Source organism: Balaenoptera acutorostrata, unplaced genomic scaffold (genome assembly GCF_949987535.1).
Source record: "Balaenoptera acutorostrata unplaced genomic scaffold, mBalAcu1.1 scaffold_606, whole genome shotgun sequence".
Taxonomy (NCBI): Eukaryota; Metazoa; Chordata; class Mammalia; order Artiodactyla; family Balaenopteridae; genus Balaenoptera; species Balaenoptera acutorostrata.
The window spans coordinates 145,763-171,825 of record NW_026646305.1 but is presented as its reverse complement, the minus strand read 5'-3'; the positions used below and the strand labels follow the sequence as shown (position 1 = coordinate 171,825).

Sequence of the window (26,063 nt, the reverse complement as noted above, 5' to 3'; positions counted from 1 at the left end):
ATGGCCTTGCTGGACTACATCATCGTAAGGGCCTGATCTGGACCTTGACATTCTGTCTCCATCCCCATCCTGCTGGCACTTTCCTGGGCACACCATGCTCTTTCTGAGCCCCTTCCTAGGCACTGGAAGTTCCCTGGCCTGGAACATTGCTCCCATCATTCTTCACCTAGACCGCTCAGCTCAGGCATCCTGCATCCGCCTCCCAGGGGAAGCCTTCTCTGATGTCCCCGACACTCCTCCCCTGGCCTTTCCCTAAACCCAGTCAGAGTTAGGGGTCTCCCCGCAGTACCACCTAGCACCCCAAAAGTCAGCAGGGTTTACTGATTAGGAAACAGCTTTGGAGTCCAAAAGACTGTATTTCTCTTACTGCTTCTGCGTCTTATCGGTTATGTGACTCTGGGCAATTTATTTTACCCCCCATAAGTCTCATGTGTAAAATGGGAATAATAATACCAGTAGTACCTACCTCATGGACTCCTAAAATAAAATAATCCATGTAAAGCTCAGAGCACAGAGCCTGGCACCCAGTAAACTGTTGCTATTATTATTATTATCATTCACTTATACTTGGTATGTTTCTGTCTTCACCACTGCACTTGCAGGTGGGAACTGGGTTTACTATTTCTTCATGATCTCAGTGCACAGCCCATAGCCTGGCATGCAGTGGGTAGTCCGTGAATATTGTGGTACGAATAGATTTCCTGTTTGCTCAAGGTCCTCCATCTGATGTCATGAGAACTGGAAGGGGAACTGTGGGAGGAAACACGGGCTGCAACCTGCAGGCCTCCTAGCCGTGAAGAAGATTCAGAGGCAGGGAGCCCTCTTCAGGTGTGGCAGCTGCAGCCACATGGCCTGTGCTCCCAGCCTTTCTCCCAAGAGCAGTGACACCTGGCAGGCTTTATGTACCCACCAAGAAAGGTGCTTAGAGCAAGGGCAAACAGCCTCTGTCCTGGGGGCTCCAGGTGATGGTGAGCGGGTCCTGGCATGGACCTGCCACCTCATGTGGTTAGTTCCATTTGGATTCTGACCTCTACCTGGTCCCTCATCTCTGATGTGTCCCTGTGCCTTGACCTCTGTCCGGATTCTTGTACTTTGCTTCTACCTGGCTATAATTAGGTAGCTCATGTTCTCTTTGGTTTGACCTGAAACCACTGGAATTTTCTGCCCTTGCCAACAATCCTGAGTGATCTCTACCAAGCCTGCAATGGGCTTTCCTACCACAGTGCTGTGTTCTCCTACCCACAGTGCCTGCTCCCCTACCCATTTGAATAAAGCCCTGAAAAGAGGTGAAGGGGTGAATCTTGCAGCTATCCAGGGGAAAAGCAGAGAGAGTAAAAGGTGCATGAGTGGGCCTGGGATGTAGAAGAAGCAAGGAGGCCATTGGGGCTGGAAGAGTAGAGGGGCTGGAGAAGTCGGAGGTGAATTAAGGAGGGGGCAGATTGGGTCCACTTTGTAGGTTCTTGTAAGGACTTTGGTGAATGGGGGTCACTGGAGGGTTTGGGACCAAGGAGTGTGTGAGCTCACATATTTCAGAAGGGTACCTCTGGCTGCTGTAGGATGTTTCAAGGACAGCAGCAGGGAGACCAGTCAAGAGGCTACTGTAAGTATCCAGAGAAGACATAAGAAAATCTTGGGCCAGCATGGTGGCAGGGAAGGTGTTAGTAAGGAATTGGGTTCTGACTATATTTTGGAAACAGAGTCAACAGGATTTCTTGACAGATTGCCTGTGAAGTGTCAGAGAAAGAGGGGGATCCAGGATGACTGTTTTGGGCCCGAGTAACTGGAAGGATAGAGTTACTATTTATTGAAAGAGGAAAGACTGTGGGTGGATCAGGTTGGAAGGCACGGTCGGAAATTCGATTTGGGACCTCACTGGGGACATCACTGTTACATGTCCAAGTGGAAAAGGAAAATAGGCAGCTGGATATATAAGTCTGGAGTTCAGGGAACAGGTTCAAACTAGAGGCGAAATCTAGGAGACATTAGCATTTAGATGGCATTCAAAATCAATGACACTGGATGAAATCATCAAGGGAATCAATATAGAGTAGGGAAGAAGCCCAAGGACCAAGGGCTGGGGCTCCCTGACACTTAAAAGACAGACAGATAAAGGAGAGCTAGCAAAGGAGATTGAAAAGGAGAAGCCAATGAGTTAGGAAGAAAACCAGAAGAGCCTTTTGTCATGGAAGGCAAATGAAGGGAGTGATTCAGTACGCCAAAGAAGGAGGTCCTAGAAGTGAGAGGCCGTGCCAGGGTGTTCATCTCTTCCATAGGTATACTGAAACCATCTATAATTGTGACAGGAGTAGTACTGAAAAGGTTGACAACTATAAGCCAGGGACTAAAATATTCAAGGAATATGGGGGAGGCACATGAGGATCTACAACAAGGGGAGAGGTGGGTGCATTATATATTCATTTCGCTTACACTGACCAACAGTCCTGTGGGGTATTATTATTATCATCCCATTTTACAGATGAAGAGACTGAGGCACAGAGAGGTTAAATGCCATGTCCAAGGTCACCCCGAGCATTAGTGGCAGAAGCAGAAGGCGAGTCCATGCTCTTCACCATGGCTCTCCACTGCCTCCCAGTGCGGGAGGTTTCCCCTCTCCTCTTCCCATGTGGGATCCTTTCAGTCCTGACTGTCTCTCAAGGGCATCTTTCCAGTTGACTGTATTTGGCCCCAGTCCAGTGGTTGTGCCTTTTCATGTTGCATAAATGTGTATATTTGGATTCTGGATAAACTAGATTTTATTCTACCTACAAATAATTGTAGGAAATGCATTTACTGGATATCGAGCAACAAGAAATCTCATATAATCAGACACTCCCATCAGTGCTGTTTCAAAAGAATTTATGATCGTTTTGACGATTCTGATTTACTGCAAGAATCTGAAATGCCATCTGAGCCATCGAAGATAGTTTTAAATATAATCTGGCAGAATTTGTGTGATAAACACATTTTGATGAACTTTGATAATTGCACGTGTGTCTGCTATCTATTGTAACCCTCAGTTAACCAAAATATTGATTGAACCAAGACTCATTCTGGATAAACAGTCTCCTTTACTTGTGCTTCTATCCCATTAAAGTTGTCCTGTTTTAGTAGTCAGGCATACTGTAACCAAGAAAAAATACCTTATTTATTTTGCTATGGATCAGATGGCAATGGCGATAGATACCCCCCATCCCTGGGAAATCGTTCTGATGAGGTTGGGTCCCATGCCCTTGACTGAGCTGAACAAGCCTTTGAATCGGAAGGGAGGTGACCACAGCCAGAGCAGACCTGTCATTGGCCCAGAGAGAAGGGTGCCCAGAGCACCAGGGACCTCCAATGAAAAGCTGTGGGAAGATACCAGAGCGAGGCTGGCCGTGTTCTGTCTGTCCCCACTAACGTGCCCTCCCAGCCTGTGTCCATCAGGGAAAGAGGTGGGAGAGCGAAGACTGTTTATTTTCTATCCCTGATAGAAGGGGGAAGGTGGGCTAAGTCAAAGTTCCTAAAAGAAAGCATTCACAATTTGACGTAACGCCTTGACCCGTGCATGTGGCCAGTGCTGGGCCAGCCCCTGGGGGCCAGAGGGACAAGGGTGTGACATAAAGATGGGCACAGGCCCAATTTTGAATAGTTCACACTCTTGCTTTCACGTCTGTTTTTCTTGGCTCCCAACAACTAGAGAAAAATGAGTAAGACCGACCACGGTAAAGAAAGGCTCCGTCCATGGAGAAGCTCAGGCTATTTGCTCTGTAGGGATATGGCAGCAGACCGAGCTGTGTGCAGTGGTAGTGCCGCTCTGGGAGCTGGAGAATCAGGGAAGGCTTCTTTTGTTGTTGTTGTTGTTTTGTTTTGTTTTGTTTTATTGAAGTATAGTTGATTTACAATGTTGTACCAATCTCTGCTGTACAGCAAAGTAGTCAGTTATGTACATATAGACATTCTTTTTTTATATATTATTTTCCATTGTGGTTTATCCCAGGATATTGAATATAGTTCCCTGTGCTCTACAGTAGGACCTTGTTGTTTATCCATCTTACATATAATAGTTTAGGGAAGGCGTCTTGGAGCACAGTGTTTGAGGCAGGAGTGGGTGAGTGGGTCGGGGGGGAGGAGGGAGGTTGTGATCTACCTGCCTTCTTTCCAAGTATTGGGCAAACATCTACCTCATGCCTGCTTGGTGCTGAGAATGGGTAAGGGAACATGACAGACAAGGTCCCAGCCCTCACAAAGCTTACGTTTTACTGGGGGAGATGTGTAAAGAGCCTAACATGCAAGATAACCACAGAGGGCACAGGCCATCCAAGGAAGGCCTCTCTGAGCACTTGACACTGGAGCCGTTCCAGCTGGGCTTGAGGGAGTCTTTGGGGCCCGGGTTGGAGGAGTGCACCTGTGAGAACTCCTGGACCCCTCAACCGGCACAGCCACAGCCTTTCTGCGCAGGTTAGAAATCAGAAATGGGGCCCACAGACTCAGCATCTGGCCCTCCTCTCCTTCCAGGCGCCCGCCGCTCTCAGGGCCATGTGCACGGCCAGTCAGCGGGCAGTGCGGCCACTGTACGCTGTCTGTTACTGGTGGCTGGCTCCAGTCAAATATGAGTGGAAATGCTATTCCAGGTGCCATGGTGAGGGCAGGATGGTGGGTGTCAAGTGTACCGTGGGATTAGGCCATTGGGATTATGTAAGGAGTTTTCCCAAGGCGCACGATGAACACTGAAGTTTACAGAAAGCATCACTTAGCAAACACTGTGCAAGGCACGATGCTTGGCCCCATATGTCAGTAACAGCGGCCCCTCTAGAGGACTAACTCTTCAAACTTGAGGGCACCACTCGAGCATTTTGCCTGTATTAGGTCATTTAATCCCCACAAAAACCCTATGAGGAAGGTGTTGTTACTACCTGCTTTTGCAGATGAAGGAACCAAGGCATAGTTTAAATAATTTGCTCAAGGTTAAGATAATGATCAAACCCTCTCTGCATCCCTTTCTAGCTGAGTGTCCTTGGGGAAGTGATGGGGCTCAGATCTGAGCCCAGACAGACTGACTTCAGGCTTCGTGTTCTTAGCCATTGTGTGTGTGTGTGGCGGGGTGGTCCCCGGAGTGGGAAGGCTGAAGGACAAGACTCTGCTTTTAAGGAGCTTAAAGTCTAACAGAATACAAAGAAGTGCTGATCAGGAACTCAATCCAGGCCTTCAGGCCACAGCAAAATAAGAACACCCAGATTAGCAAGAGAAATTGTGGGAGTTCCCTGGACGTCCAGTGGTTAGGGCTCAGTGCTTTCATTGCCAAGGCCTGGGTTTGATCCCTGGGCAGGGAACTAAGATCCCACAAGCTGCGCAGTGCAGCCAAAAGAAAAAAGAAAAAAAAAAGAAGAAGAAGAAAGAGAGAAATTGTTTGTGTGGAGAGCAGAAGAGAAGTATATTCCAAGGGAGCTATCAGGCAACCACAAAAATCTGGACGTTGATGGGACAAATTGCCCCTTCAGATAAATTCTGCTGCCTTTTGGGCCTCAAGTCACTTCAGCCAGGTTGAAGAAATCTCTCTGTTGAACCTACACCAACCATTCTCTTTTGCCTTTGCAGAGAAACTCATCCAGAAGATTCAAAAGCACAAAGAGAGAGCTGGTTTTTTAATTAAAAGTTAAACTTTAAAGCTTAGAGTATCTGGTCTGTGCTGAGCTCACAGACTAGGAATGGGCAAGAGTTCATCAATAACTAACACGGTGAGGTCAGGGCCTGAGAGAAGTAGGAAAGGCAGTTGGCAAGGGCCTTGAAGGATGAGGACATATGTTTTGGTTTTGTTTGGGGGTTTTTCTTGTGGAGGGGAGGGGGAGGCTCATAAAAAAATCTAGAAATAGAACTACCATATGATCCAGCAATTCCACTCCTGGGTATATATCCAAAGAAATGAAAATGCTAATTTGAAAAGATGCATGCATCCCCCTGTTCATAGCAGCACTATTTACAGTAGCCAAGATATGGAAGCAACCAAAGTGTCCATCAACAGATGAATGGATAAAGAAGATATGGTATATATACACAATGGAATAGTACTCAGCCTTAAAAAAGAATGAAATTTTGCCATATGCTGCAACATGGATGGACTTGGAGGGTCTTATGGTTAGTGACATAAGTCAGACAGAGAAAGACAAATACTGTATAATAGCACTTATATGTGGAATCTAAAAAATAAAGCAAACTAGTGAATATAGCAAAAATAAAGGCTCACAGATATAGAGAGCAGACTAGTGGTTACCAGTTGGAAGGGCGGGGGAGAGGGGGAAGATAGGAGTAGGGGATTAAGAGGTACAAACTAATATGTATAAAATAAATAAGCTACACGGATATATTGTACAACACAGGGAATACAGCCAATATTTTATAATAACTTTAAATGGAGTATAATTTTTATAATAAGTATTGAATCAGGAAGTTGTATACCTGAAACTAATATAATATTGTAAATCAACTATGCGTCAATAAAAACAGTCAATAAGAAAACAGACAACCAAAAAAATATATATGGTAGAGGGAAAGACTCCATTCACATCACCTACAAAAGCTAAGAAACAGAATTCAGTGCGACAATATTTGTGATGGATTTATATGAGGAAATTACAAAATTCTACTAAGGCTTATTTTTTAAAGATTTCTATAAACGGATAGTTTTCCTGGTGGGAAAACTCAATTTAGTAAGGATGTCATTTCTCTACAAATGAATCTCTAAACATAAGGCAACTCTAATCAAAAATCCAAATATCTTTTCTGGAACTTAACCAAATAATTCTAAAGCTCATCAGGGAAATTGGACATGAAATAAGCTGGGCATTTTTGAAAAGAAAAAGGAGAAAGGAGGAAGAGAAGAGGGGACAAGGAAGAGGGAAGAGTCTTCACGGATATTAAAAAAGGAGAACTGTTTGGGTTTGGGGTACCAGTCCCAGCATAGACAGATCAATGGAACAAAATACATAATCCAGAAACAAATTTAAGAAAGGTGCCTCTGATAAAAATGAAATTTCAAGAGAGTGGAAAAAGAATGGACTATTTAAAAATGATGCTGAAGAGCCTACACATGTGACAAAGTTGTGTAGAACTAAGTACACATACACACACACACGAGTACAAGTAAAAAAGGCAACACGTAAATATAAGATGGTAGGTTATAGCAATGTTAATATCCTGGTCATGATATTACACTGTAGTTTTGCAAAGTGTTAGCAAAAAACTGGGTAAAGTATAAACACACTATTATTTCTTATGATTGCTTATCAGTTTGCAATATCTCAATAAAAATTTTAACTAAAAATAGTACTGAGAAAAACGAACTAGTATTTTTTAAATGTTAGATCCCTACAGATAAAGAGGAATGATTATCAAGTTTTAAAATTCAAACTGTAAGTGAATACCAGTATATTCTTGGGGTAAGGAAGGACTTCTCTCTCCAGGACTCCTAAAGCCAAATGCCACAAAAGAAGATTGATGGAAACTGATAGATCTTCCTACATAAAAGTTAAAGTTTGGCATAGCAACAAAACATGTAAAAATAAACGACAGACATAAATTGGGAAAACTATTTCAACATATGTAAAAGATGACAAGTTAATTTCTTAAAAATCTATGAAGTGCTCTCACAAATCAATAAGAAAAACAATAGATACCCTAATTGGAAAATGGACTAGGCATGAATAGGAATTCACAAAAGAAGAGAAACAAAAGGCCAATGAACATGAAAAATGTAGGCAATGAAGCAGAAATTGGTAGAGAAAGAAAGTATAAATTCTGGAAGAAATATAGTTGAAGGAAGCTGAGAGGTGATATCTTATTTACTGATACCAATTAGCTCAGTATCTGGCACATAGTACACACTCAGTAAATGTTTGTTGCATGGATGAGTAAGCAAAGAGAAGAACCCAGGTGACCTGTCAAGGAGAAGGAATACTTCACATGCACATGGGAGAGAAGAGAAAGGTAGAAGTGTAGCATAATTTTAAGGGAGAAATGGGCAAATTAGGTGGACTTTGATCGTAGAGCCTGTTTTGCCAGTTAAACCAGAAATGATGTCATCAGAAGAAAATCTCTTTGTGTCAACTCCAGAAAGCCTCCAGTGACAGTACACTCAGATAGGAGAGTCCCTGAAATCAAGTTTAGGGTTTAAATCATTCTCTTCAAGGCCTATTGTCTGAATGTGCAGCTGCTCACTCCTCTTCCCATCCCCCAGTGGGTAACCAGTGCCTTTGCCCTTTTCCAGCCCTATGATTTTGCCATCATATCTGACGCCGCTCAGCATAAACAGTGTGATTGACGAGATGCACATCAGATTCAGGGTGCACCTGAATTCTGGTTTGCACTGGGCACCTCAGACTTGTTCTCCAAGTTTTAAGTTCACATTTCCATTTTCTGAAGTAACTTACCAGAGACCCTCGCATTTGGGTTAATAGCCTGAGTTCACAGGAAGTGATTGTCTTCAGTGTTTTTTCCCTCAGTGGAAAAATCAGTCTTAATGAATTAGCCCTTTCTTTCCCCATGACTAGCTAAAATACCATTTTGTTATACTATTTTCAAACAGCTCCACTGGCAGTTATTATACCAATTCCATTTGTGCCACAAGTGTCATGGTGCTTTCTGAAATGGGTTCTCGACTGGCTTTGGGCAAAAGAAAGTTATAATTGCTTTCTGGAACTAATAATATCAAAATTAAATGTTTTTAAGAAAAGGCCCCAACAGAGCCCCTCAAAGCACAGTTTATTACAGAGCAGTGACTCATTTAGGTACAGCCCAGAAGGTGCCTCTACAAAGAATGAGGTTTGAGTCTCTAAAGACTTTTTCAAAGAAATGGAAGGTAGGAGACTAGAAGCAAAGGAAGGAAGGGAAAAAAAGGAGAAAAACACTTGATTTGCTGTAGGGAGCTTTGATTCCCTAGAGCTACTTTTCTTTGCAAACATGAGGATGTTTGCCAAATGTTTCTAGGAAATTGTAGGTAATGCAGGGTAGGTATGGGTACAGTAGTAACATACTGTCTTAGCTCAGGCTGCTATAACGAATACCATAGACTGGGTGACTAATAAACCACAGAGATTTCTTTCTCTCAGTTCTGGAGGCTGGAATTACAAGATCAGGGTGCCAGCTTGGTTGGGTTCTTGGGTGTGACAGCCCCCTTAGGTGTTTCAGACTGCTGTCTTCACCTTGTATCCTCACGTGGTAGAGAGCAGAGAAGAAGAAACTAGCTCTCTCTGGTGAATCTTATAAGGGCACTAATCCATCATGAGGGCTCCACCCTCATGACCTCATCTAATCCTGTTTACTTCCCAAAGGTTCCACCTCCTAATGCATCCCGTTGAGGGGGTAGGGTTTCAACATATAAATTTGCAGAGGACACAAACATTCAGTCCGTAACATGTAGGAAATTTCATGAGTCTCTAGGGAAGCGGTACAGACTGGGGAGGAACATATATTATGATAGTACAAATAACACATTGATTTCTTCAGTCTTATATGATTCTGTCATTTAGCTTGCCTGGGCCATGCTTCTTTCATCCTTGTTACATCATACATCTAAGTAAAACCCTAAAAGCGAGAGAAACATCAATATTCTGTAGGTCTTTGACTTTCACACCAGATTTCTAGAAGCACTAGGATCCCACAAAGGAGCTAAAAGGCTGCTGCTGTGGGAGGAGCGAGGTGTTGAGAAGGTGGGCTGGGAGTCATCCCAGGTCAAGCAGAACAGGTGGGCATCACTGTTGTGTACACCAGCTACCACCACTCCAGGAGAACCTTACATCCCTCTCCGCAGCAGCAAGAAATTCAAAAAGGCAGGTGGATTTGCTTGTGCTTTATCTGGATATCCATTAAAATAAAGGTATCATTTTCATAATGTCTTGCAGCCAGATCCTCTCACTCATGTTGAAGAAAAGGCACCTTTCATCAGTTGCCACCTGTGTTGTGCTAACATACTACTTAATTGAACCATTTCTTTGTAGTCTTGGGGAGGGCAATTTTGTTCAACAGAGAACATAATTACAGGCGCTTGTTTTTTTTTTTAAATAAATTTATTTATTTATTTATTTATTTTTGGCTGCATTGGGTCTTTGTTGCCATGCACGGGCTTTCTCTAGCTGCGGCGAGAGGGGGCTACTCTTCGTTGCAGTGCGCGCGCTTCTCAGTGCAGTGGCTTCTCTTGTTGCAGAGCACGGGCTCTAGGTGCACAGGCTTCAGTAGTTGTGGCTCGCGAGCTCAGTAGTTGTGGCTCACGGGCTCTAGAGTGCAGGCTCAGTAGTTGTGGCACACAGGCTTAGTTGATCTGCAGCATGTGGGATCTTCCCCGACCATGGCTCGAACCGGTGTCCCCTGCATTGGCATGCAGATTCTTAACCACTGCGCCAGCAGGGAAGTCCCTAGGTGCTTGGTTTTTGTTTGTTTGTTTGTTTTGTTTTATTTTTATTTTTGGCTGTGTTGGGACTTCGTTTCTGTGTGAGGGCTTTCTCTAGTTGCGGCAAGCGGGGGCCACTCTTCATTGCAGTACGTCGGCCTCTCATTATCTTGGTCTCTCTTGTTGCGGAGCACAGGCTCCAGACACGCAGGCTCAGTAGTTGTGGCTCACGGGCCTAGTTGCTCCGTGGCATGTGGGATCTTCCCAGACCAGAGCTCGAACCCGTGTCCCCTGCATTGGCAGGCAGACTCTCAACCACTGCGCCACCAGGGAAGCCCCTAGGTGCTTGTTTTTAAGGAGTAGTTTCGCTACTTAAAAATTAAGAAGCCCTGGAATTGGGACACCCACTTGAGATAAGTAAATCAAATGATTTTCCCCCTTGAAAATGAGGGTAAAGTCAGAAATAATGATAGCATTTATTCCAGCTGTCACACTAGCTAAATGTTTGTGAGGAGGCAGAGAGCTTGAGACAGCACTAAACACAGAGCTGACGCCCCCATGACTCCGTGGATCTCTCAGGGAAATGAAATTTGTAAAATTCCTCTTCGGGAGCTGACGTAGTCTGATTCCCACGAGGCCAATTTTGTTACCTTCTGAGTACAAAACTTACTGTGACTTAAAGTAATGCAAATGATTTAAAGAATCCTTTTTTGGTCACACCCCCGTTTTCTGCTTTTATAGTTAGGACATCAGTCAGTTATTTATTTATTTATTTATTTATTTATTTATAAATTTATTTATTTTATTTATTTATTTTTGGTTGTGTTGGGTCTTCGTTGCTGTGTGCGGGCTTTCTCTAGTTGCGGCGAGCAGGGGCTACTCTTCATTGCGGTGCGCAGGCTTCTCATTGCGGTGGCTTCTCTTGTTGTGGAGCACGGGCTCTAGGCGCATGGGCTTCAGTAGTTGTGGCACTTGGGCTCAGTAGTTGTGGCTCACAGGCTCTAGAGCGCAGGCTCAGTAGCTGTGGCGCACGAGCTTAGTTGCTCTGCGGCATGTGGGATCTTCCCGGACCAGGGCTCGAACCCGTGTCCCCTGCATTGGCAGGCGGATTCTTAACCACTGCGCCACCAGGGAAGCCCAGTCACTTATTTTTGACTTATAAACTACTTATTGCTAAAGAGTTTAGAAACATCCCTTAGTTCAGAGTTACCTGGAAAATAGTTTAATCTTTACTACATATGATATCATAATCTTTTGTCAAGGATGCTCTACTGTTAACAAAATGAGAGAGGTGTGTCATAATCCTAAAAAATAGCACATTCTAAAAATATCCTGGATTACTTTGGAAGTCATTTCAATCCAAAGGAAGGGGAGCAGCTGCCATCATGTCTGCAGCTGCCATGGTCCCACAGCTAATCCAGAACTTCTGAAGACAGCTCATTTTGATATAATGCACCATCTGCAGTGTTTTCTGCATTGTATATTAATATACAAAAGAAAATGGGTTGCTTTTGCCTTTAGGACCCCAGAGGTATCAGTCCTTTACTGGGTTTTGGCAGGGAAAATGGGGGGCCCTACTTTAGAATCTTCCCAGGCAGACATGACTTTTGTTTCCAACCCTCCTGCCCCCTGTGCTCTGAACCCAGCTGGTGGTGTTTTCCTGAGTGGGGTCTGCAGCCCTTTTATCAGAATCACTATGGGTGCTGGTTTAAACGTAGGTTTTCTGGCCCCATTCAACCTCCTGAATCAGAATCTCTGGGGGTGAGGCCTGGAAATCCCCAGTTTTTAACCAGTTCCTCAGGGAATTTTCATGTGTACTTAAGTTCAAGACTTCTGTCCTAAGTGACCGTAGTTTCCTTCTACCTTATTCACTTCTCGGTTATTTTTCAGACTGTAAATAAAGGTGTGATCAGACCTTCCATCCTTCCTGAAGCTTGACAGAAGTTTTCCATCCAGGTTTTATGTCGTCTGCAGGTGACTCGGTAAAGGAGTCTACTTGATACACAACCTGGTACAGGTTTCCTTCTTGTGTGTTGTTTCTAGTACTTGATCTCCTGGACCAGGTTTGATGTTCTATCCTCTAATTACCCCCCACCCTGCCCCTGCTCTTAGCACAGTGTTTGGAACCTAACAAATACTGAAATGTTGCCTCACTTGACTGTCACATCAACACTGACCTTGCAGTGGCTCTCTCCTCAACATCTAGAACCTATCCAAGAGGAAGTAACTTTTGACTGTGAACATTTGACCCTCATGTTTTAAACCTCTGTCTTTAAGCATGCTCTTTAGAAGATACGTAAAACTTTATCCACACTTTTTTAAAAAAATTATTTATTTTTGGCTGCATTGGGTCTTCGTTGCTGTGCACGGGCTTTCTCTAATTGCGGCGACTGGGGGCTACTCTTCGTTGCGGTGCACAGGCTTCTCATTGCTGTGGCTTCTCTTGTTGCGGAGCACGAGCTCCAGGCTTATGGGCTTCAGTAGTTGTGACACGTGGGCTTAGTTGCTCCACGGCATGTGAGATCTTCCCGGACCAGGGATTGAACCCGTGTCGCCTGCATCGGCAGGTGGATTCTCAACCACTGTGCCACCAGGGAAGCCCTATCCACACTTTCAAGAGCCTGGGAAGCACGGGTGACCTCTCCACCCCTTCATGTACCTGCACGCCTCTCCCCGCTCACCTCCTGTACTAGCGTCCTAAGGTATCCTCCCAGTTTCTCATTATCCCAAGTTTCTTTTAAGGGACCCTCATCACCATTCTGGCACTCCAGAGTGCTTTTTTTTTTAAATTACTAACACACTCTACTTTCTTTCTCTGAAGGGACAGGGTCCGATCTTCTAAACATTTAATATAAGTAGCTAAGACAAGGTTTTACCCATCTAACTATTCAGTAAATAGCAGTTCACTTACTTAAACTTGTCACCCATCCCTCCAGCTCGTTTCCAAACATGTGAGGGAAGAGACAGGGCTTGGACGCCAGGACCTGGGTGGAATTGAAGGGCCTGCGCCATCCCTCCTGGGGCGGCTCTTCCCCTGCAGGACCGAGGCTCTGCTGAGCAGCCCTGATTTATTATGCACATGGGAGCCACAGGGCACAATGCTGGACCAGGAAGGAAAACTGAAAGAGGCCAGAGAAAGCCAGTTTCGCACCCCATCGTTCCTTCTTGGTAATTTTCCAGTGTTTGGTTGTGAAGAAAGAACCGTGTCAAAGGAGAGACATTCTTAGCTTGATTTTACTAATTAATAGGGACTGTCTTTTTAGTTTGTATAAGGAAGATTAGGGTGACCACAAACATGGTGCCATGTGAAATCCCATCAAGCCAAAGAGCCAAAGGGATGTTCTGTTTATTGGCAGAATTCTTTCTTACAGAACTCAACAAAGTGTTTAGGATGGGAAAGGAGTGACTTTTTAAAAGTTTTAGAAGGTCTTCAAAAAGGATGAGTCATCCTCTTGTTCCTTTGCCTTAGTACAGGGGTGCCTCAAGTGTGAGGTGAACGAAAGTTGTTTCTCTCCTGCAGGGCGTGTCAACATTTGGTACACAACCACAGCTTTCCATTAGAGGGTTCAAACCCTGGCTTATCATATAAAAATCCTGACAGGGTGTTAACACAAGCAGTTTCTGGTGTTATTGTGTTGTTTGAGTGGTCATTTACCATTAAACACTTCACTATAAACAGGTAAGTGTGTGTTGTGTACGTTAACTTCAGTTTATACCCTAGCAGCAGTTAGCCATCAATGGAAGCATCTCTTCTGGAATCCATTCTCAAGACGTGGCTGTTGGGACTTCCCTGGTGGTCCAGGGGTAAAGAATCCACCTGCCAATGCAGGGGGCGAGGCTTCAATCCCTGGTCCGGGAACTAGATCCCACATGCTGCGGGGCAATTAAGCCTGAGCGCCACAACTACTGAGCTCGCACGCCACGTGCCGCAAACTACAGAGCCGACGCACCCTGGAGCCTGCACGCCACAACTAGAGAGAGAGAACCCGTACAGGCCACAACTAGAGAAAAGCCCATGCACCATAACCAGGGAGAAGCCCGTGCGCTACAACGAAGAGCCCACGCTGCAACGAAAGATCCCATATGCCTCAACGAAGACCCTGCGTGCTGCAACTAAGATGCTATGTGGCCAAAAAATAGATCAATTAATTAATTAATTAATTAATTAAAATTTTAAAAAGAGGTGGCTGTTTAGCACTATGAATATTGTTATGAAAATCTATGCCATAGGGCTGGGGTCCCCAACCCCCGGGCCGAGGAGGGGTACCGGTCCATGGCCTATTAGGAACCGGGCCGCACAGTGCGGCCAAAAAAAAAAAAAAAATGGAGGGAGGAGCTGGAGGGGCAGGGAAATAGAGAAGATGCCTGGTGAAAAAACTGCAAGTCCCAGAGAAAAGTCATTTCATTATCCATTGCTTGCTATGTAGCAAACTGCTCCAAAGTAGTGGCTTAAACAACAACCATGGACATTTCTCATAATTCTGTGGATCTGTTGGGCTCAGCTGGTGGTTCTTTGGTTCCATCAGGTATCAGCTGGTATAACTCATACAACTGCATTCAACTTGGAGTTCGACTGGGGCTGGAATGTCCAAGATAGCTTTACTCAATATCTGGGGAGGCTGGAATGGCTGGGGAGAGCCGGGCCTCTTTCTCCAGCTGAGGGGTCACGCTTCTTACACGGCAACTCATGGATCCAGAGACAGAAAGACAGAACTGCTGGGCTTCTTACCATTTAAGCCTGGAACTGGTACAGCCTCACTTCTACCACATTCTGGTGATCAGAGCAAGTCTCAAGGTCACCCAAGATTCACGGGGAAGCGAAGTAGGCTTCCCCTGTTGATGGGAGGACCAGTAAGTGCTTACAGGGATGGGAGCAGTTAGCTCAAAATCATCTCTGGAAATAGTTGACCACAGGCAACAAGAGTAAAGGAGGGCAGTCTGGATGGAGAACCTGGGTTCAGGCCAAGCACCACTCATGAAGGTTACCTGGCTTACTGGTGCCTCAGTTTCCTCACCTGTAACGCAAAAACTTGGACGTGAAGGCTGTGTAGAGATAGTGTGCCTGGTGAGACCCTTGACTCTTCCATCATTGGAACCCACTCCCCACCCCCCAACCTCCCCCCCAAGAATAATCCATGGGGTCTGCTCTTGCCCCCTTTTTCCTTCCCAATTGAAATTGGAGGGTCTTTTGAAAAAAACACCCACAAACCCCTATGAAACCTCTTTCATCCCACACAAAGAGGCTTAACATTTCTGAATCAAACACCAAAAAAAAGAACTTTACTGGTGGCGCAGTGGTTAAGAATCCACCTACCAATGCAGGGGACACGGGTTCGAGCCCTGGTCCAAGAAGATCCCACATGCTGCGGAGCAACTAATCCCGTGTGCTACAACTACTGAGCCTGTGCTCTAGAGCCTGTGAGTCACAACTACTGAGCCCGTGTGCCACAACTACTGAAGCGCGTGCTCCTAGAGCCCGTGCTCCGCAACAAAAGAAGCCATCGCAGTGAGAAGCCCGCGCACCACAACGAAGAGTAGCCCCCGCTCGCTGCAACTAGAGAAAGCCCACGTGCAGCAAGAGACCCAACGCAGCCAAATAAATAAATAAATAATAGTTTTTAAAAAAACCAACCCCCCCCCAAAAAAAACAGAGTGGGTATATGTATATGTATAACTGATTCACTTTGCTGTACACCTGAAACTAACACAACATTGTAAATCAACTCTACTCCAATAAAAATTTTAAAAAAAGATTATGAAAACATTTATTCAAGTCAAAGTTTGATTTCTCGGTGTATTAAGGAGATGAATCAAGAGGAATGCTTCTTCTGGGCAGGTGTTTACCTGCAATCTAAGGAAACGTTCCAGAATAGTATAACATATTTTTCTCAGTTTAAAGGTAATAAACGATATAAATCATTAAGAAAGAATTACATCACCCATATTATCACCACCCTGAAATAACCGATTAAGACTTTTGTGTCTTTCCCTTTATTTTGTTTTTTTCTGTGTATGTTTGTGGCAGACATTGCCTGTTTTGGGGTCCGTCTCTTCCTCAGGGGCGCTGGTAAACCCTGACCAGTCTAAGAGGAAATCCATTCCTCCTGTAGATAACTGGTTTGAGAAGTGGATGTGTGACTTGGTGCTGCTTAATGGTATACAATGGGAATTTTGCCAGGGGGTTTCTGGAAAGGATTCTCTTCTCCAATAAAGACATAAACAAGGCAGGAACACAACATGTTCTGACTCTGGACACTGATGTGTGAGGAGGTAACTCCTGAAGCTTTTGGCGTGGAGGGGGAACTAGCCGACATGTTGATGGAGCCAGAGCCAGAAAGGTGAAATGATCTTGGTTCATAGATGATGTTCGAAAGCCACCTGATTAACCGTTCCTGGAGCTGCCCTATCTCCAAATTTCATGTTCTATGAGATAATATATCCCCTTCATGTTTAAGCCACCCCTACTTATGATTTGCTGTTACTGGCATCCAAAAGCACCCTAACTGCTACAATATATATAGCTGTATAAATATATTTTGTAAAGTTTATTCTTTCATCCAACAAATATTTAATGAGGATGTCCCAGGCTTGAGTCATTCTGCAGACACACTTTGGCTCTGCTTTTTTCCACTTAACATTTTCTCTAGTCATTAAAAATTATTTGTATATGTAATTTTTAAATTGAAGCATAGTTGATGTACAATATTATATAAGCTACAGGTGTACAATATAGTGATTCACAATTTTTAAAGGTTCTACTCCATTTATAGTTATTATAGAATATTAGCTATATTCCCTGTTTATATGTCCTTATAGCTTATTTTGTACATAATATATATATCTTATGTATACAGAATTTTTAAAAATTTATTTTATTGAAGTATAGTTGATTTACAATGTTGTGTTAATTTCTGCTGTACAGCAAGGTGATTCAGTTATACATATATATGTATATGTATATATTCTTTTTCATATTCTTTTCCATTATGGTTTATTACAGGATATTGAATATAGTTACCTGTGCTATACAGTAGGTCATTGATGTTTATCCATTTTATATATAAAAGCTTACATCTGCTGACCCCAACCTCCCACTACATCCCTCCCACATCCCCCTCCCCCTTGGCAACCACAAGTCTGTTCTCTATTATCTGTGAGTCTGTTTCTGTTTTGTAGATAAATGCATTTGTGTCATATTTTAGGTTTCACATATAAGTGATATCATATGGTATTTGTCTTTCTCTTTCTGACTTACTTCACTTAGTATGATAATCTCTAGGTCCATCCACGTTGCTGCAAGTGGCATTATTTCATTCTTTCTGATGGCTGAGTAGTTTTCCATTATTTATATGGACCACATCTTCTTTATCCATTCGTCTGTCAGTGGACACTTAGGTTGTTTCCATGTCTTGGCTATTGTAAATAATGCTGCTATGAACATAGGGATGCAGGTATCTTTTCGAATTACAGTTTTGTCCAGATATATGCCCAAGAGTGGGATTGCTGGATCATATGGCACCTCTATTTTTAGTTTTCTGAGGAACCTCCATACTGTTTTCTGTAGTGGTTGCACCAATTTACATTACCACCAACAGTGCAGGAGGGTTCCTTTTTCTTCACACCCTCTCCAGCACTTATTACTTGTAGACTTTTAATGATGGCCATTCTGACTGGTGTGAGGTGGTACCTCATTGTAGTTTTGATTTGCATTTCTCTAATAATTAGCAACGATGAGCATCTTTTCATGTGTCTATTGGCGATCTGTATATCTTCTTTGGAGAAATGTCTATTTAGGTCTTCTCCCCATTTTTTCGACTGGGTTTTTTGTTTTTTTATTACTGAGTATGAGCTGCTACATTTTGGAAATTAAGCCCTTATTGGTCGCATCATTTGCAATATTTTCTCCCAGTCCGCAAGTTGTCTTTTCATTTTGTTTACCATTGCTGTGCAAAAGCTTATGAGTTTGATTAGGTCACATTTGTTTATTTTTGCTTTTATTTTTATTGCCTTGGGAGACTGACCTAAGAAAACATTGGTATGGTTTATGTCAGAGAATATTTTGCCTGTGTTCTCTTCTAAGAGTTTTATGGTGTCATGTCTTATATTTAAATCTTTAAGCCATTTTGAGTTTATTTTTGTGTAGGGTGTGAGAGTGTGTTCTAACTTCATTGATTTACATGTGGGTTTCCAACTTTCCCAGCACCACTTGCTGAACAGACTGTCTTTTCTTTATATTCTTGCCTCCTTTGCCAAAGATTAATTGACTGTAGGTGTGTGAGTTTATTTCTGGGCTCACTATTCTGTTCCATTGATCCCTATGTCTGTTTTTGTGCCAGTACCATGCTGTTTGATTACTGTAGCTTTGCAGTATTGTCTGAAGTCTGGGAGGGTTTTGCCTCCTGCTTTGTTCTTTTTCCTCAGGATTGCTTTGGCAATTCTGGGCCTCTTATGTTTCCATATAGATTTTAGGATTATTTGTTTTAGTTCTGTTATGTATGTGTAATTTTAATGGCTACTTTTATTTAGTCTTTGCCCTGTTATCTGACACTTAGGTTGCTAAGATTTTCATTATTAAAAGTAAAGACAGGGTGACATCACTGTACATAATTAGTCACATTTCTAATACTTTGGAGGATATATTCCTAAAAACAAAAAAAAAAAACAGAGAGAAAGATATAAATATTTTTAAGATGTCTCATGCATATTCCCAAATTGCTTTCTAGACAGTTTATGCCAATTTGTATGTCCCCATGCAATGTTTGAGATTTGCTGCTGCATCTGAAGTCACTCTCATAATATACATTTTTCTCCAAATGTTTCTGGAAAAAATTATGATTTAAGTCTACAGGACACATTTGCCCAACAAGTCAATGGCATAAAAAAAAATGGAAAGGGAGACTGTTAACAAATGAAAGAGACTTAAAAGATATACTGCGTGGACCTCGTTAGGATCCTGATTCATACAGATGGTCTGTAAAAATATATTTTTGAGAGACTGAAATGTGGACTGGGTATTGATGTTAAAGAGTTAGTGTTAATTTCGTTAGGTGTGATAACGACATAGTGGTTATACTGGGAAAAAAAAGTCCTTATCAGTTACAGATGCATCATTATTAATGGATGAAATGGCATGCTGTCTGGGATTTACTTTTAAAAATTCCAGCAAATAAAGGGGGTAGGGTGGGATAGGAGAAACATGATTGGCAAGATTTTGACAATTGCTGAAACTGGGAAATGAGGGCTTATTATAGTAGTCTCTCTACCTCTGTGTATATTTGAAAAATATAATGCAAAGCTTTTTGATTTTTCACCTTGACTAATTTTTTGAAAGAATATGTAGTTGACACTATACGCATAAAAGGGTGGGAGACGGCAGACCTATTCTCCTCTCTTCATGGTCTAAGTGAAGGGCTCTTTTGGGGTTGACCGGGACGCTGGCAGTGCCTAATTGCTTCATTCCTGGCCCCAAGGACACCAGGGAGCCTGGTTTGGTCCCAGGAGCACATTAAAACAGATCTGAGGGCTTCCCTGGTGGCGCAGCGGTTGAGAATCTGCCTGCCAATGCAGGGGATATGGGTTCGAGCCCTGGTCTGGGAAGATCCCACATGCCGCGGAGCAACTAGACCCGTGAGCCACAATTACTGAGCCTGCGCGTCTGGAGCCTGTGCTCCGCAACAAGAGAGGCCGCGATAGTGAGAGGCCTGCGCACCGCGATGAAGAGTGGCGCCTGCTTGCCACAACTAGAGAAAGCCCTCGCACAGAAACGAAGACCCAACACAGCCATAAATAAATAAATAAATAAATAAACAGACTTGATCAATGCAGGGATGCCACAAACCTTCATTTAAAAAAAAAAAACAAAAAAACCCGATCTGAAATGGCCAAGGGAGCTCGGCCGAAGAAGACTGCCAGGCGAGCTCCCTTGGCCTCCAAACCAAACTCATGTGCCCTTGATCCCCAGTCAGCTAGCTCATCTGCTCCCAGACTCAGGGGCTGGACACAAATCGGATGACTTCAGGCTTGAAGCACAGGAAAGAAACTGTATATTGAAAAGCACCACCTGTGACAATCAGATTCATTTGTGTGCCTATGAAATACAAAGAGACCGAATGCATGGGATGTAACAGGTTTTTAAAACCGATTTAATGGCATCACTGGTCGGGAGAGGCACACGTACATTCAGAAATGTAAGTGAAGACTGTAGGGTTTCAGCTTCTGATTCAGCCGATCCCCTGATTTGGGTACCAGATCTGGCAGCTACTGCAGTCTGGGTGTCTAGGTAAAGCATGGAACTTAGCCGCTTGGTTAATTTCCCTCTCTCAGTTCTACTTACAGTGTGTACACCTGACAGTGGTTTCACTCACTTAGCTTAGGCAGGTGGAAAGATCACAGGCCTGGGAGACAAGATAAATCTCGGTTCTAACTCTGGCTTTACACCTGTACACCCGGGAGCGGGCCTGGGTATTAGGAGTCAGTGATACCTGGCAGAGGGCAGGCCTTTGATAATGCCTGTGTCCTTTTCCTCCACTAAGGAGGACCCTGAGGCTTATTATTCCCAGTCCAAGGGATCCGTAATGCTCAGTATTATGGGACTCAAAAAAGTGGGAGACTTTCTATGAAAAAGCCTGCATTATTAGCTGACACACTGTTAAGCTCTGAGAGTAGTAAAAGCTATGGCAACACCTCTAACTGCAAATATTAGGAAGCTGTCTCCCGTTGCTTCTATGAATAACACCACTTGTGCCATCTGTCATTTTTGCTGATTGAAAAGATGGTCGTGATCAAGCAAATAGTGTAGGTAATCAAAAGTCACAAGTTATCCTTTCTTTCATAAAATTGAATGTTTTAAAACCAAACAAACAAGATAGAATATAGAGATTTTAAATCCCTGGAACATGTTGCAAAATCACTAGAAGTCTCAGTCATTGGAAAAAAATCAGCTTATCAAGCTTGTCAGCTGGCTTCAGCAACAAACCTATATGGATCTCAGTCATTCATCCCAAGTGAGGCTGCATTCGGGACCCTGAAGCCAGGATAGCACCACTGTGCCTTTACTTTGGCCCTTGACTCACTCTGCCTTGTTTTGTAGACAGCAGTTTATCTGTCCCAGCCTGTATGATGGGCTCCTGGAGGCCAAGGACTTTGTCCAGGCCATCATTGTGTGGCCCAGACAACTAGTGCTGCCCCTGACCTTAACAGATGCTCAATAAATAATTGTTCTTACCTTTGACTGAGAGCTACTCATTACTCCTGCTTCTCTGCTGTCCAAGAGGAAAATCATTAAGTTCCTTCTGGGATCAGAGGAACATTTTGTAAAAGAAAACATTTGCCCACTTGAGTCTTGTGTTACACAAGAAAGCTCTCTGTTGGCAAATGCCTCCCCTCACTCCTCCACATATACACCTGTTGTTACCTCTGGGCCTTCCCTTTTTTTAATATATTTTTTTAATTTAACAAATACAGCTCAAAAAATGAGCTGCCCTGTTGAATTGTTTTTTGTTGTTATTGTTGTTTTTTATTGGGGTATAGTTCCTTTACAATGTTGTGTTAGTTTCCACTGCACAACAAAGTGAATCAGCTATACGTATACACATATCCCCTCCCTCTTGGACCTCCCTCCCACCCCACCCCCCATCTCACCCAACTAGGTCACTGCAGAGCACCCAGCTGAGCTCCCTGTGCTATATAGCAGGTTCCCACTAGCTACCTGTTTCACTCATGGTAGTGTATATATGTCAATCTCAATCTCCATCCCCTCTTCCCCACCGTGTCCACATGTTCATTCTCTATGTCTGTGTCTATTCCTGTCCTGCAAATAGGTTCATATGTACCATTTTCCTAGATTCCACATATATGCGTTAATATACAATATTTGTTTTTCTCTTTCTGACTTATGTCACTCTGTATGACAGACTCCAGGTCCATCCACGTCTCTACAAATGACCCAATTTCATTCCTTTTTATGGCTGAATAATATTCCATTGTATATATGTACCACATCTTCTTTATCCATTCCTCTGTTGATGGACATTTAGGCTGCTTCCATGTCCTGACTACTGTAAATAGTGCTGCAGTGAACATTGGGGTGCATGTGTCTTTTTGAATTATGGTTTTCTCAGGGTATCTTGGGCCTTCCCTATTTTCAATAACTTTATCCTTTTTTTGGAATGTTGTTGGGTCAGTAAATGGCTGCAGATAAACGTTTCTCCTTTTTCCTGTGTGTTGCCTCAGTTCTGTTTCAATGAAGAGAGCTGCAATACTCTGCTAGCCTTACAGCTTTGGGGCAAGGGCTCCAGCTTTCATTTTTATATCTTCTTAGTGCAGAAGCATTCACAAGCTTTACTGGTTTCAGGAATTCACTGAGCCAGAGGAGGTTCCCCCCGCAGCCCTAAGTAATCAGGAACTAATCACTCCACACCTTGGTCACGCCTCCATGTTCTTTAGACTGGGTAGAAGAAGACACTGCTCTCAGCTCAGTCCTTAAACTCACTAAGTTTTTTCTTAATTCTCCACTACTTCAACTGCCTCCTTGCAACTCAAGCTTGGGGATAAGAATTAAAGTTACTAACAAGAGAAAAGACAGCAAAGAGAGAATTTCCTTACATCATAATGAAGATATCTAATAAATGAAACCTACACTGCCAAGAGTCACTAAAGGCCTTTAATTTTCAGAACAAGAGTTCCCAGAGAAGAGATGGTGGTCTGACTTTCTCTCTACCATTAAGGGCCAGGGCTGTAACTCCCAGTGGAATTATTCCCTGTCCCTTGCTCCTTCCTTACCTGATCGCCCATTCCACTCCACGCCATCCCACTAAAAAGCAATCAGTATCTTCCTGCAGGCTCTTGGCTATACATTGTTAATTTCCTACCCTAGATAGACCCTTGTATGCTGAGAAAGGAAAATTGAATTTACTTGGAAAACTAAATGGTAACACAGTATGCACACCTAGGTGTTTGGGAAAGGTGGCCCGTTGGCTCCACAAGAGGGAGCAGGAGGTCATAATCCCAGAAGCTCACAAATCGCGAGGTCCGATCTGACCACGTCCCAGGATGCACTGGGAGGCAGCCATGGGCTGAGCTGTGGCAGCAAAGAAAAGTGTTGGCTAGATGATAGCAGGGTGTTATCAGGAAAGAGGATAATGGGTGAATCCTAGAGATCCCAATGATGTGGCCCCGGTTAGGAAACTGAGCTTGATAATAAAGAAAAAATACAGGGCTTCCCTGGTGGCGCAGTGGTTGAGAATCTGCCTGCTAATGCAGGGGACACGGGTTCGAGCCCTGCTCTGGGAAGATCCCACATGCCACAGAGCTACTGGGCCCGTGAGCCACAACTACTGAGCCTGCGCGTCTGGAGCCTGTGCTCCGCAACAAGAGAGGCCGCGATAGTGAGAGGCCCGCACACCGCGATGAAGAGTGGGCCCCGCTTGCCGCAACTAGAGAAAGCCCTGGCACAGAAACGAAGACCCGACACAGCCAAAAATAAATAAATTAATTAAAGTTATCCTTAAAAAAAAAAAAAAAAAGAAAAAAGAAAAAATACAAACAAGGAGGTTTGACTTGAATAAAAAAACTGAACCCAGGGTGGCATGATGAGTACTTATTTTTCAGATGGTGTTTATTTTCAGAAGGACTTTGATGCCCATCCCCTCAAACAAATCAGACTGCTCATGTTTACTGAATCATTTGCTTGGAAGAAATTCGTGTCCCTCACAGTGGGCTGAAGATTAGTGCCCCTGAGTGAGAAATACTGAGTGTATTTTTCTTCCGTTTCTCCTTTTTCTCAGTGATGTCCACTGTCCTACAGTTGGTATTCTTACTAACATATCTGTGTGTAGGGGTAGAAAGGTCAAGGAAGTCAAAACTGTGAACAGTAAGAGACAAAGGCAAGAGAGACTTTTTATATGTTATCAAACTATAACAACTAACACCTCAGTTACCACTCCCAAAGCATGAGAGTTTTGTTTAAAGATCGGAAAATCTTGAGCAAATTGTTCATTTCCATATATGCTGGCATGTACTGTTTCTCTGCCTGAAACATCACCACCACCACGCACGCACACACACACACACAAATACACACGCACACACACACACACATATACACACGCACACACACACATGCACCCTCCTTGCCTTGCCTAACTCCTCTTTAGCTTTAGGTTCTCCCTGTTTAGTCTTCCTAGACCCCAAGTCTGAGATGGGTTTCCCTCTTAATAGCTCCCATAAGACCCTGAACATTCTCCAGCACCACGCTTATCACAACACATCACAAAATATAGTAATCACTTCACTCCATTAGAGCTCCATGAAGGCAGGGGCCAGATCTATCTTTTTCCACAGTTCTAGTCCCCATTCCTGGAATGGCAGCCAATAAGTGTTTATAGAATAAATGAACTCTGTAAGACTTTTCTTTGTATGAGCCTTTGTTTATCTCTCTGAACAACGTCTGTTAAGTATGGTTGTTCAGGTCATCTACTGTATGAGGACATCTAGCAGAATCGGGAGGGGAGGCTGAAGTCCAGCCCACGTTCTCATCACCAAGCCACTGTCACTGGTGGTATCCACTCAGAGGAAGAGGTACCTTTCTCTGATTTGCACTGTGGCACCATGTGCGCTTTGAGCAGCCCAGCTCTGAACAACGCTTAGTGTCTTCAACAGCAAGTCAGAATTCTCCCTCTCGTTCCTAGAAAGGCTAGGACAGAGTGCTTTTACCAAACTGTTTCTTCAGGTCCTTTGCCAGCCATCAAAGCCAAGACTGACCCCATTCACGGCAAAGATCTCCCTCACTCTCCTCTGATTTGTGTCTCCTGCAGGGTTTGGGATGACGACTCCAGCCACAGTAGAAGGAAAAATCTTTCTGATCTTCTATGGCCTCCTCGGGTGCTCCAGCACCATCCTGTTCTTCAACCTCTTCCTGGAGCGCCTGATCACCGTCATCGCCTGCATCATGAAATCGTGCCACCAGCGGCAGCTCCGGAGGCGGGGGGCCTTGCCCCAGCAGAGCCTGAATAACCCGGGGAAAGGTGAGGTGGACCGCTCGGCTGGCTGGAAGCCCTCCGTGTACTATGTCATGCTGATCCTGTGCATGGCCTCCCTCCTCATCTCCTGCTGCGCGTCCGCCATGTACACCTCCGTGGAAGGATGGAGCTACTTCGACGCACTCTACTTCTGCTTTGTGGCTTTCAGCACCATTGGCTTTGGGGACCTCGTCAGCAGCCAGAACGCCCGGTATGCCAGCCAGGGCCTCTACCGCTTCGCCAACTTCGTCTTCATCCTCATGGGCGTCTGCTGCATCTACTCCTTGTTCAATGTCATCTCCATCCTCATTAAACAGTCCATGAACTGGATCCTGAGGAAGATGGATGGCGGGTGCTGCCAACAATGCCAAAGACGACTCTTGCAGTCCCGGAGGAACGTGGTGATGCCAGGCACTGTCCAGAACCGGTGCAACATCTCCATAGAAACGGATGGAGTCAGAGAGAGTGACACGGATGGGCGGCGTCTCTCGGGTGAGATGATCTCCATGAAGGACTTCTTGGCGGCCAACAAGGTCTCACTAGCCATCCTCCAGAAGCAGCTGTCCGAAATGGCCAATGGCTGCCCCCACCAGACCAGCACTCTGTCACTGGACGATGAATTCTCAGGGGGGGTAGGAGCCTTTGCAATAATGAACAACAGGCTGGCAGAGACCAGCGGGGACAGGTAG

At 44.1% G+C, this 26,063-nt stretch overlaps 1 protein-coding gene across 1 annotated transcript; it reads left to right on the top strand.

Annotated features, from left to right (window-relative positions):
• LOC114236132 (potassium channel subfamily K member 13) lies at positions 1 to 26,063 on the top strand. Its single transcript, XM_057539550.1, has 3 exons — positions 1 to 24; positions 4,495 to 4,618; positions 25,171 to 26,063. The coding sequence occupies exons 1-3, from the start codon at positions 1 to 3 to the stop codon at positions 26,061 to 26,063; spliced, it is 1,041 nt and encodes a 346-aa protein (XP_057395533.1).